A 15000-nucleotide genomic window follows, 5' to 3' on the forward strand; every position below is an offset into this window, starting at 1 on the left:
CGCACGCCCGGAACCCCGGCCGATCCCGGACCCCGAGACCCTGTGTCTCCAAGCAGCCAGCGAAAAGCCACGCAGGCGCTGTGGCTCAGGAGGTCCAGCACCAGAATGAGCAAAAAGCAAAAGCCAGGAGCGCCCAGCGCCAAAGCAAAAGCAAAACCCCCAGGGGTGCTCAGGAGGCTGCGGCCCGAGGATCGCGGTTCGAGGCCAGCCCGGCACGCACACACTCCGTTCCAGCCCTAGTGAACCTGCATCCGCCACACACGCACGAGTCACAGCCGCATGGCGCCTTCCCCGACACACACACCCCCCGCTGGGGACCCCCCAGACCCCCCGCGCCCCTCACCAGCCAGCAGCACACAGACACGCACGCACCGCCACGCTCTCCCAGAGCGATCAGACACTCGGAGCAGGCCTGTGTGGGCAGACCTGCTCTCCACGCATGCCTGAGGCTGCCCCGTGGTGCTCAGCCAAGTGGGTTCTGTGCTGACCTGACTTATTCCCTACAGAGCCCCATCGGGACTGGACGGACAGGCTCTCCCAACCAGGCTGGGCTCTGGGTGAAGATGGACCTGCCCGCATCTGCTCAGGGAACCAGCTAGAACAAGACAGAACTATCTGTCCACATACTATCCACAGTACGGGTAGCTCACGCCTGTAATCCCAGCCTCTCGGGAGGTGGAGATCTGAGGATGGAGAGTCAAAGCCAGCCCAGGGCAGGAAAGTCTGTGAACTGTTACCACCCATGAACCCACAAAAAGCCAGAAGTGGCACCTGTGGTTCAAGAGGTAGAGCGCCAGGCTTGAGTACAAAATGCTCAGGGACAGTGCCCAGGCCCCGAGTTCAAGCCCCAGGACCAGGAAAAAAAAAAAAAGCCAAAATATACATACTGAGCCACAGCACCACTTCGGGTTTTTCTGTGTCTGTGGTACTGAGGAATCGAACCCAGGGCTTCATGCATGCTTAGTGAGCGCTCTACCACTGAGCCACCTTCCTAGCCCTCTTTTGTTTTCTGCCACTGTTTCTGGGGCTTGAACTCAGGGCCTCTCTTGCTTGCTTGGCTGGTGCTATACCACTTGAGCCACGCTTCCAGTCCAGTTTTTTGCTGCTGTGTTTGCTGGTTCACTGGAGTCTCATAGACGTATCTGCCTCGGCTGACCTTCACACTGGGATCCTCTAAGTCTCAGCCTCCTGAGTAGCCGGGATTACAGGCATGCGCTCTACTGCCCCGGCTGAATGTTAATGTCATGGTGACCGTGAACTCTGTCCCACACAGCAGCCATGAACCCCTGGGGCTGACTTAATTCAGGAATGGCGCTGGAGGGTGAATTTCCTGTTTAAGAACTTAAAACAGAGCTGAGTCTGACTGAGGTAGCATAGGAACTTTCCTCACACCAAATTGGTCAAAAGGAAGGTGCGCCCCAGACTGACAGAAATCAAGTGTGCTTTAGAAATTGGCATTGAAAGCAATTTTTTTTTTTAATGCCAGTACTGGGGTTTGAACTCAGAGCCCGAGCATCAGCTTGGAGCACAAAAACTTGAGCCACACCTCTACTTTCGGCCTTTTTGGTGGTTCCTTGGACATAAAGAGGCTCACCAACTTTCCTGCCCAGGCTGGCTTTGAACCGGGATCCTCAGATCTCAGTCTCCTGAGTAGTGGGGATGCCAGGCTCATACAGGTGCACCAGTGCCCAGCTCCCCTTCCTCCCTGCCCCCATGTTTGCTGGTTATTTTGGAGATGGAGTCTCATGAATTTTTCTACCCATGCTGACCATGAACTGTGATCCTCTGGATTTCAGCCTCCTGTGTGGCTGGGTGGGATTATAGGCATTAGCTCCCTGTGGGCCCCATGTGTTTTGTTTTGTTTTGTCAGTTGTGGGGCTTGAACTCTGGGCCTGGGCGCTGCCCCTCGGCTCTTCAGCTCAAAGCTAGGGCTCTACCACTTGAGCCACAGCGCCACTTCCGGTTGTCTGGGAGATCAGAGTCTCATGGAGTTTCCTGCCCAGGCTGGCTTTGAACCGCGATCCTCAGATCTGTGTCCTGAGTAGCTGGGATAACAGGTGGGAGCCACCGTCGCCCGGCTTGGCAGGTTCTTTATAGTAACTCTAGGGGTGTGGAGCTCACTTTCAGCTTGGGGAGAAAGGAGGGAGGGACGGACAGGGATAACAAAGACACCTGCAAGCCTTCTGAGGTGTAAGTCTCTTGGGAGCACGCCCTCCGTGATTGCTTTTGGCAGTACCTGGATTTGAACTCAGCACCTCCCGTGTGCCTGGGAAGCCCTCTACCACTTGAGCCACGCCTCCAGCTCCGGCCCAGAACGCCCCAATGATGGACCTTCTTCCCAAGGAAGTTAGTGGTCCCAGAGGATAGAGATTCCCTGGAGCCAGGCTCATATCCCTCTAGCCACGCCCACTACGCTGATCACGCCCACTATTCCTTTAGCCACGCCCACCATTTGGCTACTCACGATGATAGCTATGCTTGTATTCCATTAGCCACGCCCACTGCTCTTTAGCCACGCCCACCAGTACTCTGGCCACGCCCACTACTGTGGCCATGCTCGTATCGCTCTAGCCACGCCCACTAAGCTGATCACGCCCACTGTTCCTTTAGCCACGCCCACCATTTGGCTACTATTATGGCCATACTTGTATGCCATTAGCCACGCCTACTGCTTTTTAGCCATGCCCACTGTTACCCTGGCCACACCCACTACGGTAGCCACCATATTCATTTAGCCACGCCCACCAGTAATCTGGCCCTCCCACTACTGTAGGCATGCTCATATTCCTTTAGCCACGCCCACTACCGTAACTACGCCCACTGCTCCTTTAGCCACGCTCACCATTACTCTGGCCACTTCCACCACTGTAGCCCTGCTCATAGCTCATATTCTGTTAGCCACGCCCACTACCGTAACCACGCCCACTGCTCCTTTAGCCATGCCCACTATTACTTTGGCTACGCCCACTATCAGAGCCAGGCTCATATTCCGTTGGCCACGCCCACTGCTCCTGTAGCCTCGCCCACCGATACGTAGCCACTCCCACAACAGTAGCCACGATTCCTTTAGCCACGCCCACTGCGCCATTGGCCACGCCCCGTAGCCATCCCGCCCCTGGCCGCCCCTCGCGCGTCGCAGGCTGCGTACGTACTGGAGTTCCGGTGGGCGCTGGCCAGGCTGTGTCCCGCCATCTCGGGGGGCGGCTGGTGGCCCCGGTGCAGGAACTGCTGGGAGCTGAGCACGTGGCTGGGATGAGCGACGCGGTTCATGCTGTGCAGGACGTTCACCTGGGCAGAGGGGGGCTCCGTGGGCACCCTGCTTCTCCTCCCGGCCCCCTCCCCAGTGCAGCTCCCCGCTGGGGTGTGGATGGCTTTGCTGTCCCTCAGCTCTTCAGCTCAAGGCTGGCGCTCTACCCCTTGAGCCACAGCGCCACTTCCAGTTTTCTGGGGGTTCATGGGAGATCAGAGTCTCACGGACTTTCCTGCCCGGGCTGGCTTTGAACCTCGATTGTCAGCTATCAGCCTCCTGAGTGGCTGGGATGACAGGCGAGCGCTAAGGTGCCCGTCCCTTAACTATGGTCCTCCTCCATCTCCTTCCTCCACCTCCCCACTGAGGAGCTGCGATGCTCCCCGGGTCCCCCCCCCATCGCTGGGGGCCCCCGGCGCCCCCAGGGAAGGAGGACGGACCGTACCTCCACCACGAACTCGTTGCTGGAGTAGCGGCCGTTCATCTCGGAGCAGGAGAGACGGAACTTGCGGGCGTACAGGGCGGCCCCGCGCTGCAGCCGGTACCGGGCCTGCCTCAGGATCTCCTCGTACACCGTGATGCTCTCCACCCCTGCGGGGGGGGGGGCAGCTCAGGCCCGGGGGCCCCAAAGCCCGGGCCTCCCGGGAGCAAATGCACCCCCGCCCCTGCAAACCCGGGTCTCCTGGGAGCAAAGCCCCCCAGCCCCTGCAAACCCGGGCCTCCCGGGAGCAGATGCACCCCAGCCCCTGCAAACCCGGGCCTCCCGGGAGCAGATGCACCCTAGCCCCTGCAAACCCGGGCCTCCCGGGAGCAGATACACCCCCGCCCCTGCAAACCCGGGCCTCCTGGGAGCAGATACACCCCCGCCCCTGCAAACCCGGGTCTCCCGGAAGCAAATGCACCCCAACCCCTGCAAACCCGGGTCTCCCGGAAGCAAATGCACCCCAGCCCCTGCAAACCCGGGCCTCCCGGGAGCAGATGCACCCCAGCCTCCCACCCCACCCTTCCAGGCGGGGGAATCCAGGACTGAGGTGCTGTGGCTGCTGGGTAGGAGTGGAAAGGCTGAAGGACGCCGCGGGGAAAGGAAGGGAGAAGCAGGGAAGTGGGGGTACAGGGGCTCAGTGCAGACACCCCACACTACACTACATCTCAACCTCGGCTCTGGGGGACCTGCAGAGACCAGCAGGCGGTGCCTGGCCACGCCCACAACCCCACTAGCTCCGCCCACTGCGCCTATAGGCACGCTTAGATTCATCTAGCCACGCCCACTGTTCCTGAGCCACGCCCGTTATGTTGACCACTCCCACTACTATAGCCATGCTTATATTTCTTTAGCCACGCCCACGGCTTCATTGGCCACGCCCACTATTTGGCCACCCCCCCCCCTAGAGCCATGCTCATCTTCCTTTAGCCGCGCCCACTGTCCCTTTAGCCACGCCCACTATTACTTTGGTCACTCCCACTACTATAGCCACGCTCGTATGCCTTTAGCCCCGCCCACTGTCCCTTTAGCCACGCCCACCACTGATTCATTCACCCACATCTTTTTTCATCCGTTTCCATCATTTGCTTAGCCACGCCCACCGGTCCTTAGCCACGCCCACCGTTCCGTAGCCACGCCCGCCGTTCCGTAGCCACGCCCACCGTTCCGTAGCCACGCCCGCCCGCATGGACACACACGCGCGCGCGCGCTCCCAGGCTCTGGGCCGCACTGACCCGCGATGGTGAGGTAGGCGGACGTGTTGGTGAGCTCCAGGCCGCGCTGCTGCGCGCTCGCCGTGTCCAGCAGCAGGCTCTCCCGCTCGGGGTCCAGGTCGTCCCCCACCAGCGAGATCTCGCAGCCGTCCAGGTTGTGCACGATCTCATCCGACATGCGCGTGTCCGTCACTGCGCGGGGAGGGGCGGGGCGGGGCCGAGGCCAGCCCCGAGGGCCCGGGTCATCTCCCCCCTCCCCTCCCGAGGACTCTGCCTGTGCGCGTGTGTGCGCATGCGTGCAAGCACCAGTCCCGGGACTTGAACTCAGGACCTGGGCGCTGTCCCTTAGCTTTGTTGGCTCCTGGCTGGCGCTCTACCATCTGAGCCACAGCCCCACGTCCGGCTTCAGGCTGGCTACATCTTTTGGGTTGACCCTCAGATCTCAGCCTCCTGGGTAGCTAGGATTACAGGCGTGAGCCACGGCGCCCGGCGTTTCTTTGGGGGTGGGGTGGGTCCCTGGACATCAGACCCCTGGCTTCCCCAGCCTCTCTTTTTGTCCTTTGGTTGATTGGTTCTTTTTGTTTACATCAATACTGGGTGTTAGACTCAGGGCTTCGGAACGTTCTGGGCTAGGCACTCTACCGCTTGAGCCACGCCTCCAGCCCCTTTTGGCCTGGGTTAGTTCCAAAGTAAGAGTCTCCCCTTGTGCCCAAGGCTGACTTGGACCGTGATCCTCCTGTTTGTTCGTCCCTACAGCTCAGATGACGGGAGTGAGCTACTGACTCGGCCCGGCCTCGAATCCCAGTCCTCGGATCCCGGCCTCCCTAGTACTGAGGGGGTTCTAGGCGTGAGCCCCGACGCCCCACGGGCTCCACCCCGTGAGGACACCAACCCCGCCCGCGTCCGTCCCGGGAGCGACCGGGCTTACCTGTGCCCTGCCAGCTTTCGTCTCCTTTGGCCTCTACCTGGTGTGAAATGGAGCAAGTGATCTGGAGATCGGGGAACAGGGGGACCCCGTCGGGCTCCTCGAAGTCCGCAGCCGGCCGGGCAAAGTGGGAGGTCCCACTCAGCAGGATCTGGGGGGCATCGGGCTGCAGCACCACCACGTAGCCCTCCACCTCCGGGATGGACACACACGACTCCTCGCTGAAGCACCTGGGGGGGAGGAGGCCAGGATCGCCGGTTCAAAGCCAGCCTGGGCAGGAAAGTCCGTGAGACTCTGATCTCCCACGAACCACCAGAAAACCGGCAGTGGTGCTTGGTTCAAGTGGTAGAGCGCCAGCCTTGAGCACCAAAGCTCAAGGCCCTGAGTTCAAGTCCGAGGATACACACACACACACACACACACACACAGCTCTATAATCTCAGGACCTTCAGGAAAGTATTAAGGGGTCACAACTATGTGGTAACCCCAAACGTGTAGAAAAGAGGGTGCCCTTTCTTCACCTCATAATCCCAGCGACTTTGGAGATGGAGATCAACCGGGAAGATTGAGGTTTGGAGGCCAGCCTGGGCCTGGAGACACCGCCATCTCAACAAGTGAGCCGGGCTTGGCGGGACACACCTGTAAGCCGAGCTATGCCAGGTAAGTTGATAGGCGGACGACAGACCAGGCTGAAAGCAAAGGCCCAGCCCTCTCTGCAGGGCGTGAAGACGCGGCTCTGAGTGCTGACTGGTGCGTGGTGGGGTGCGGGGTCCCCCGGAAGTCACCCTCCAAAGCTGGATGCTTTGGAGAAGTCGAGGCAGAGCCCACGGAGCCTGTAATGGCGCGGGCTGCCATCGACTCAACGGCCGGGTCCTCAGATCTCCAGCAAGCCGCCGGCCTCTGGTTAGACTGGGTGAGCACTCTGAGTCTGTCTGTGCTGCAGGCGGGCGCTCTACCGCCTGAGCCACGGCGCCCCTTGCGGTTTTTCTGGGGGTTCCTGGGAGATCAGAGTCTCCCGGACTTTCCTGCCCGGGCTGGCTTTGAACCTCGATCCTCCGATCTCAGCCTCCTGAGTCGCTGGGATTATAGGCGTGCGCACCGGCGCTCGGCCAACATCGCTATGACACATCGCCTTCTCCAGGTCCTCATTGGGGACACAGAGAGAGAGAGAGGGCATAGGGCTAGATCTGTGGGGGGACAGGCACCGGGGGTCCAGCCCCGGGGCCGGGCCGTGGGACTCACTTGACCGCGGTGGTCAGACGCAGCGGCCTGACGCCGGGCGTGGCGAAGCGCAGCGTGTTCATGTAGTCCACGTGCTGCAGGGCGTGGTTGAAAGTCTCCACGTCGTCGCCTTCCAGGGTGAGCAGGGACTGCGAGGGGTTCACGTGGACCTGGGACACAGACCAGAGATGGGGTCGCAGAGAAAGGTAGGTGTGTGGGGGGGAGGGGGGTCCAGGGGCATGCTGGGAAGAGGTGGGCTGGGGGGAGGGAGGGAGGGAGGGTCCAATACCTTCATGCCTTTTCCCAGGTTCTCGAAATCTCTATAATCCAGCCCCTCCCGGCATGCATACAGACACTGGATGACCGCCCGGTTCTCCAGGTGGCCGGCCCGCACACTGAACCCCGCCAGGTAACCGTGGAAATAGTGGTGGACCGGCAAGGGGTCTCCTAGGGTAGGAACACAGGGGCGGTGGGTGGGGTGGGGGGGGAGACAGGGCGGGGAGGGACGGCCGCACGCCTGTAATCCCAGCCACACACGCAGAATTCCAAAGGGGGGGAAAACACCAGAGAGACACCAAGGAGACTCCGAGGAAACCAGCAAGCCAAAAGGCGGCGGCTCGGGTGGCAGAGCGCCAGCCTCGAGCACACCCCGAAAACAACCCTCAGAGTCAGCCCCCCGGCCCTGAGTTCGAGACTCTCTCCCCCCATAATAAACACATGACTATTAGAACATAATTGTCGCCGCTGAGGATCCAACCGCAGGCGGCCCGGCCCGGCGTGGGTACGTCAGTGAAGGGGAGCTGGGGAGGATTTCGGGGGGAACGGGGGTCCGGGAGCGAGGGGTCCGCACCTTCCCAGAGGAGTGAACCCCGACCTCCCCTTCCACCCCCGCCATACCTGGGGCGGCCTCGGTGGCGTTGTCTCCTTTTTCCTTCTTGTTCTCCTCTGCGACCCCAGAAAATAAAACAGTTGGGAGCTCAGGACTACGGGGACAAGATGGACAAATACATGCAGTCCCCCCCCTCCCCATTTTCTAGAACCTTCTCAGGCCCCTGGAAGACGTACAGCCTCTTTGCTGAGTCTCAACCTGTTTGGTTGTTTAAGCAATAGAAGATGAGCTGGGGCGCAGTGGCTCCCGCTTGTCATCCCGGCTACTTGGGAGGCTGAGATCTGAGGATTGAGGTTCAAGGCCAGCCCGGGCAGGAAAGGCCCCGAGACTCTGCCGGAGACCTCAGCTGCACAGAAAGGCTGCCATGGCTCCTCCCCTCGCCACCCGAACCTCCCCGGGGTCGTCTTCTCCCAGGGCGAGGGCCCCACCGGTCCAGCAGGCCCCGATCATGAGCGCCGGGTCCCTCCGCGGCGGGTGGATCAGGCCATTGTCGTGGATGAGCGCGGGGTCGAAGGAGATGCCGTCGGTGTACAGGGTGACCGTGGGGAACTCCAGGTTCAGGGCGTAGTGATGCCATCCATCATCGCAGACCTGGGGGTGCAGGGGGCCCCCCACACCGTGATCGCCCCTCCAGAGACCGGGCCCCCGCGGGCCCGCCGCTCCGGGGAAGGAGAGTCAGGCTGGAAGCGTCTCAGTTCCCAGCCTGCTCCGCTCGAGGAGGAACATGCTCCGACCAGCGCCGGCGCTCACGCCTGCCGTCCCAGCCGACCGGAGGCTGAGGTCGGAGGCTCAAGGCTCGAAGCCAGCCCAGGCAGGAAAGTCCCCGAGATTCTCATCGCCAACCAGCCAGCCCAAAGCAGGGCTGTGGGCGAGTTCCAGAGGTAGAGCACCAGCCGAGGCCCCGAGTTCAAACCCCAGCAGCTCCCCAAGAAAAGACGTGACCTTTCCTTCCGGCCCCAGGGTGCCGAGAACACAAGGGAGCCCAGAGGATGTGGCGAGGACGGCTGGGGGCTGAACCCCCAAAATGCCAGCCTCATCCCTGGGCCTTCCAGAAACCCCACCCTCCTGCAAGCCAGTCACCCAGCACTGAGCACCCAGCACCAGGCAGTGAACATGGAGCACCAAACACCCAGCACTGGACACAGGCACTGAGCACCAAGCACTGAGCACCAAGCACTAGGCACCAAGCACTGAACACAGAGCTCTAAGCAATTGTCACCAGGCACTAAGCACTGAGCACTGGGCACCAGACACTGAGTACTAAACACTAAACACCAATCATTGGGCGCCAGGCACTAAGCACCAAGCACTGAGTACCAAGCACTAGGCACCAGGCACTAAACACCAAGCAGTGGGCACCAAGCACTGAGTACTAAGCACTGAACACCAGGCACTGGGCTCCAGGCATGGCAGACCAAACACTGAGTACTGAGCACTAAACACCAAGCACTGGTGCCAGGCACTAAGCACCAAGCACTGAGTACCAAGCACTAGGCACCAGGCACTAAACACCAAGCACTGAGTACTAAGTACTGAACACCAAGCACTGGGCTCCAGGCACTGCGCACCAAGCACTGAGTACTAAACACCAAGCACTGGGTGCCAGGCACTAAGCGCCAAGCACTGGGTCCCAAGCATCAGACACCAAGTACCAAGCAGCAAGCACCAGGCACCGAGCACCAAGTACCAGGAATCAAGCAGCGAGCACTAGCCTCACCTGCTCCAGCTTCCACAGGAACTTGACCGGGCGGGCGCTGTCGAGCAGGGGCCAGTAGAGGAAGGCGATTCGGCAGCCGTGGACCGTCAGCGAGTAGTGCGAGAAGCCGTCCTCTGAGGAGACAGCCCGGGGTCAGCGGTCAGAGGTCAGGGGTCAAGTGCAAGGCCCAGGGCCAGAGCAAGTTCAAAGCCACAGTGGGTGATCTTGGGCACACTGTCCCCACGCTCCTCACACCGTGGGGACCCGCGGGCCGTCTGCACGTGCGTCTGCGTCTGTCTCTGTCTTTTGTTTTGTTTTGTTCATCATGGGGCTTGAACTCAGGGCCTGGGCGCTGTCCCTCAGCTCTTCAGCTCAAGGCTGGCGCTCTACCACTTGAGCCACAGCACCACGTCTGGTTTTCTGGTGGTTCATTGGAGATCAGAGTCTCACGGACTTCCCTGCACAGGCTGGCTTTGAACCGTGATCCTCCGATCTCAGCCTCCTGAGTAGCTGGGATGACAGGCGGGAGCTACCAGAGCCCAGCCCTGTCTGTCTGTCTATGTCTGTGTCTGTCTCTGTGTGTGTGTCTGTCTGTGTGTATCTGTCTCTGTCTGTCTGTGTCTGTCTTCTCTGTCTCTGTCTGTCTATCTGTCTGTCTCTGTGTCTGGCTGTGTCTGTGTCTGTGTGTCTGGCTCTATCTGTGTCTGTTTGTCTGTGTCTGTCTGTCTGTGTCTGTCTGTCTGTCTTTGTCTGCTTATGTCTGTCTCTGTCTTTGTTTGTGTCTGTCTGTGTCTGTCTGTCTGTGTCTGTCTGTGTCTGTCTTTGGCTGTCTGTGTCTGTCTGTGTCTGTCTGTCTTTGTCTGTCTGTCTGTCTGTGTTTGTCTGTCTTTGTGTCTGTCTGTGTCTTTGTCTGTCTGTGTGTGTCTGTCTGTCTCTGTCTTTGTCTGTCTGTGTCTGTCTGTCTGTCTCTGTCTTTGTCTGTCTGTCTTTGTCTGTGTGTGTCTGTGTGTGTCTGTCTTTGTCTGTGTGTCTGTGTGTGTCCATCTGTATGTGTGTGTCTGTCTTTGTCTGTGTGTGTCTGTGTCCGTCTGTCTGTGTGTGTCTGTCTGTCTTTGTCTGTGTGTGTCTGTCTGTGTGTGTCTGTCTGTCTCTGTCTGTCTATCTTTGTCTGTGTGTGTGTCTGTCTGTGTGTGTCTGTGTCCGTCTGTCTGTCTGTCTTTGTCTGTGTGTGTCTGTGTGTGTGTGTCTGTCTGTCTGTGTCTGGCAGGTTTAGGGGTTCACGTGGTGTTGGCAGCGGCTCCCGCCCAGGCCTCTCGGGTCCGTTACTAATTCTGGCACCGTGGCTGACAGCCCTCTTCCCGGGGTTAGAGAACCATCTAGAAAGGACAGGTCCGGTGCAGGCCGGGGCCCTCTGCGGGGTTCGCGGTGCAAGCCGGGGGCTGCTCCGGGCGGAGGGCAGCCCCCCCGGATGGTGTCCGAGGCAGCGGGGCCGGGTGCGGGGATCCACGGACAACAAGAATTAACACCGAGCCGGGCACTGGGGCACACGCCTGCCACCCCAGCCACTCAGGAGGCTGAGATCTGAGGATCGCGGTTCAAAGCCAGCCCGGGCCGGAACATCCACGAGACTCTGATCTCCAAGGAACCAGCAAAAAGCCAGAAATGGCGCTGTGGCTCAAGTGGTAGAGCGCCAGCCTAGAGCAAAAAAGCTCAGGGACAGTGCCCAGGCCCTGAGTTCGAGACTCCAGGCCAGGTGTGGTGACTCAAGTCCGTACTCCCAGCTCCCCGGGAGCTAAGAGATGGGAGGTTGGCAGTCCGAGGCCCAGCCGGGGCGTCAAAGCTCCCACCCGTAGCCGGGTCTGGTAGCGCACGCCTGTAGCCTCGGCCGGGCGGGGCATGTCTGCCGTTCCCGGGGGTGGGGGGGGGCTCACCGTTCTGGACCGTGTGGCACAAGATGGTCTCCTCTTCCTTCTTGCCCTTGCTGGGTGAGACCCCGTGCTTCATCCAGAAGGAGAGGGTGAAGTGGTCGCTGAGGCCGTCAATGGGCGCAGAGCCCGGCCCGGCGGGGCTCCCCACCGGCACCTGCACGGCCTGGGTGCCGTTGAACCAGTAGATCAGGCTGCTGTCTTGGCTGTATTGGACCGACAGTCCAGCCGTCCAGTTGGCGTTGGGGCCGGGCATGGGTAGCAGGTCCACCTCCCCCGTGGCTGCTCCTGTGGTGGACGGGGGGGGGGGGGAGGCAGGGTCAGCTGACGGGCCCCGGGGAGGGGGAATGCCTGTACAAAACCGGGGTCACACAGGAGACCCAAGATCCGGGCACCAGTAGCGCACGCCTGTAATCCCAGGTTTGGGTACCGTAGCGCATGCCTATAATCCCAGCGGCTCAAGAGGCTGAGATCTGGAGGATCACGGTTCAGAGGCCAGCTGGGCAGAAAACAAAAAGTCCCAGAGACTCTGCTCTCCAGAGCAAAAGGCTGGAAGTGGCGCTGTGGCTCAAGTGGTAGAGCACCAGCAACAAAAACACAACTCGGGGACAGAGCCTAGGCCCTGAGTTCAAGCCCCATGACCACAAAATAGAGAGAGCGAACGAGAGGCCGAGGGGACGTGGAGGCTCACGCACCGCACAGCTTCCTCAGAGCCCGCTCCGAGTAGTTGTCTCGGTCGCAGCCTTTGCCCACGTGGCTGGTCTGCAGCTCGATGGTCGCCTGGATGTTCCAGAGAGGCTCATCGCAGGTCTCCAGGCGGATGCCCGGGAACAAAGCCAAGCTCCCGGCCCCTGGGGTGTATTCGATCCTCTTGTTCCAGCCTGCACGGTGGGGACAAGAGAGGAGAGAAGTCAGCTGCAGCCAGCCGCACACGCCTGTAATCCCAGCCAGGAGGCTGAGGTCGGGAGGATCGCCATGGGAGGCCAGCCCGGAATGGGAGAGTCCATGAGCCTCAGGGTCTCCTGTGAAGCCCTGGGGTTGGGGGGCGCAGGGGGGGTTCCTCACCTTGCCAGCTGGGCTTACAGGTGGGCTTCACCTGAATCTCCACCTCGGCGTCGTCGGCCGCCCTTTTCTTCCCGCAGTCGTAGGCCGTCACGGTGAACTTGTACAGCTTCTCGCCACTGTACTGCAGCTTCTCCGTGTTCTCGATGTTTCCTAGAGAGCGCCAGACAGACAGGAGCAGAGGTGAGGACGTTGAGTCCCAAGGGCCCAGCACAGCGGCTCACACCTGTAATCCCAGCCACTCAGCAGGCTGAAATAGGAGGATCGAGGTTCCCAGCCAGCCCGGGCAGGGCCGACCAATCGCAGAGCTTCTCCCGTCCTCTGGGCAGGAGGGGGAGGAAGGGGGGGCGGCTCACCGTCGTTGTCGATGAGGAAGGGGGTGTTGGGCGTGAGGATCTCGTAGTAGCAGATCTGACTGTACTGCGGGGAGCAGTCGCCGTCCACAGCCTCCACGCGCAAGATCCGGTCGTACAGCTTCCCCTCCGTCACCGATGCCCGGTACAGCCGGTCCACGAACACCGGGGCGAACTCATTCACATCGTTGACTCGTACATGCACCGTGGCCCTGGTCAGGCCCAGCGAGGGAGGGAGGGAGGAGGAGGGAGGGAGGAGGAGGGAGGGAGGATCAATTGAACAGATAGCCCTGGAACCCACCCATTCCCACCCTGCAGGGGCCAGAGAGAGGGCCCACTGAGGAAGAGATCCCAAGGACAGAACAGATGGTGAGCGGTAGAGCACTAGCCTTGAGCACAAAAGTGGTAGAGAGCTAGCCTTGAGCCCAGAAGCGGTAGAGAGCTAGTCTTGAGCACAAAAGCAGTAGAAAGCTAGCCTTGGACCCAGAAGCAGTAGCACTAGCCTTGAGCCTAGAAGTGATAGAGAGCTAGCCTTGAACCCAGAAGTGGTAGAGCTCTATCCTTGAGCACAAAAGTGGTAGAGAGCTAGCCTTGGGCCCAGAAGCAGTAGAGCACTAGCCTTGAGCACAAAAGTGGTAGAGAGCTAGCCTTGGGCCTACAAGTGGTAGAGAGCTAGCCTCGAGCCTACAAGTGGTAGAGAGCTAGCCTTGAGCCTAGACGAGGTAGAGCGCTAGCCTTGAGCCTAGAAGTGGTAGAGAGCTAAACTTGAGCCCAGAAGCGGTAGAGAGCTAGCCTTGAGCACAAAATGAATAGAAAGCTAGCCTTGGGCCCAGAAGCAGTAGCACTAGCCTTGAACCTAGAAGCGGTAGAGAGATAAACTTGAGCCCAGAAGCAGTAGAGCTCTAGCCTTGAGCACAAAAGCAGTAGAAAGCTAGCCTTGAGCCCAGAAACAGTAGAGAGCTAGCCTTGAGCCCAGAAGTGGTAGAGAGCTAGCCTTGAGCCCAGAAACGGTAGTGTGCTAGCCTTGAGTGCAAAAGCTCAGGGACGGTGCTGAGGCCCTGAGTTCAAGCCCCAGCACTGACACAGACAGTCTGGGGACCGCCCCCCACTCACTTGTGGGACTTCTTGCTGTTGGTGCCGTCGGGCCCCTCGCCGCAGTCATAGGCCTGGATGGTGAACGTGTGCTCCTTCTGGGCCTCGCAGTCCACGGGGCCCTTGGCCCGGATGAGCCCTTCACCCGTGGCCTTGTCCAGGATGACGGCCTCAAAGGGGACCCCGGCGCCGTGCAGCCGGAAGCCACAGATCTCGCCTGGAGAGGGGGAGCAGGGGTGAGGACAGGGAGCTCCTACCCACCCCACACAGCCCCTCCCACCCTCCCCCTCCCCATCTGTGGGGGGCAGGGCCAGGGGCCAGCTTACACCCCCCCCATTCCCATCTCCTCTAACAGGCCAGAAGCGTCGCCAGACAGAGACACTGAACTCGAACCCAGGGCTCCCCCCAGCAGCAGTCTCTGAGCCTGAGTCGCGTGTTTTCTTTTCCTTTTTGTGCGGGTACTGGGACTTGAACTCAGGGCCCAGGAGTTGTTGTGGTTGTTGGTTTCCTTTTTTTCTTTTTTTGATCAAGGCTGGTGCTCTACCACTTGAGCCACAGCTCCACTCCCAGCTTTTATTTTGGGCGCTGGTTCATGGGAGATCAGAGTCTCACAGACTTTTCTTGCCCAGGGCTGGCTTCCAACCATGATCCTCAGATCTCAGCCTCCTGAGTAGCTGGGACGGCAGGCGTGAGGCACCATGCCCAGCCACATCAAACGTGTTTACCTCTTTGCCTGCCCAGTGCTCAGTCCCCCCTTCTCCCCCAGTCCCCCCTTCTGTTCCCAATTGCTCCCACTCCTCTTCCCTCCCCCTGCCCCCGCCACCCTCACACCCACTTGGGACCCCAACCCCAATTACCCGCGTAGCGCAAGGGGGCGTCCTTGTCCAGGGCAAAG

General features: G+C 60.3%; 1 protein-coding gene across 1 annotated transcript in view; it reads right to left on the bottom strand.

The window, feature by feature from the left end:
• Positions 1-15000, bottom strand: part of Clstn3 (calsyntenin 3) — a 19474-nt gene that overhangs the window by 3365 nt on the left and 1109 nt on the right. Inside the window, exons 2-16 of the mRNA XM_013023580.1 lie at positions 14963-15000; positions 14127-14322; positions 13017-13225; positions 12664-12813; positions 12294-12479; positions 11605-11886; positions 9695-9807; positions 8406-8568; positions 7986-8033; positions 7378-7535; positions 7110-7258; positions 5871-6097; positions 4964-5134; positions 3693-3838; positions 3153-3288 (exon numbers count right to left, since the gene is read on the bottom strand). The exon at positions 14963-15000 is cut by the window's right edge and continues 126 nt beyond it. Coding sequence (XP_012879034.1) covers positions 3153-3288; positions 3693-3838; positions 4964-5134; positions 5871-6097; positions 7110-7258; positions 7378-7535; positions 7986-8033; positions 8406-8568; positions 9695-9807; positions 11605-11886; positions 12294-12479; positions 12664-12813; positions 13017-13225; positions 14127-14322; positions 14963-15000 — 2372 coding nt within the window. The remainder of the gene's footprint in view (positions 1-3152; positions 3289-3692; positions 3839-4963; positions 5135-5870; positions 6098-7109; positions 7259-7377; positions 7536-7985; positions 8034-8405; positions 8569-9694; positions 9808-11604; positions 11887-12293; positions 12480-12663; positions 12814-13016; positions 13226-14126; positions 14323-14962) is intronic.

The sequence above is a fragment of the Dipodomys ordii genome, unplaced genomic scaffold (assembly GCF_000151885.1).
Source record: "Dipodomys ordii isolate 6190 unplaced genomic scaffold, Dord_2.0 Scaffold69, whole genome shotgun sequence".
NCBI classification, from domain to species: Eukaryota; Metazoa; Chordata; class Mammalia; order Rodentia; family Heteromyidae; genus Dipodomys; species Dipodomys ordii.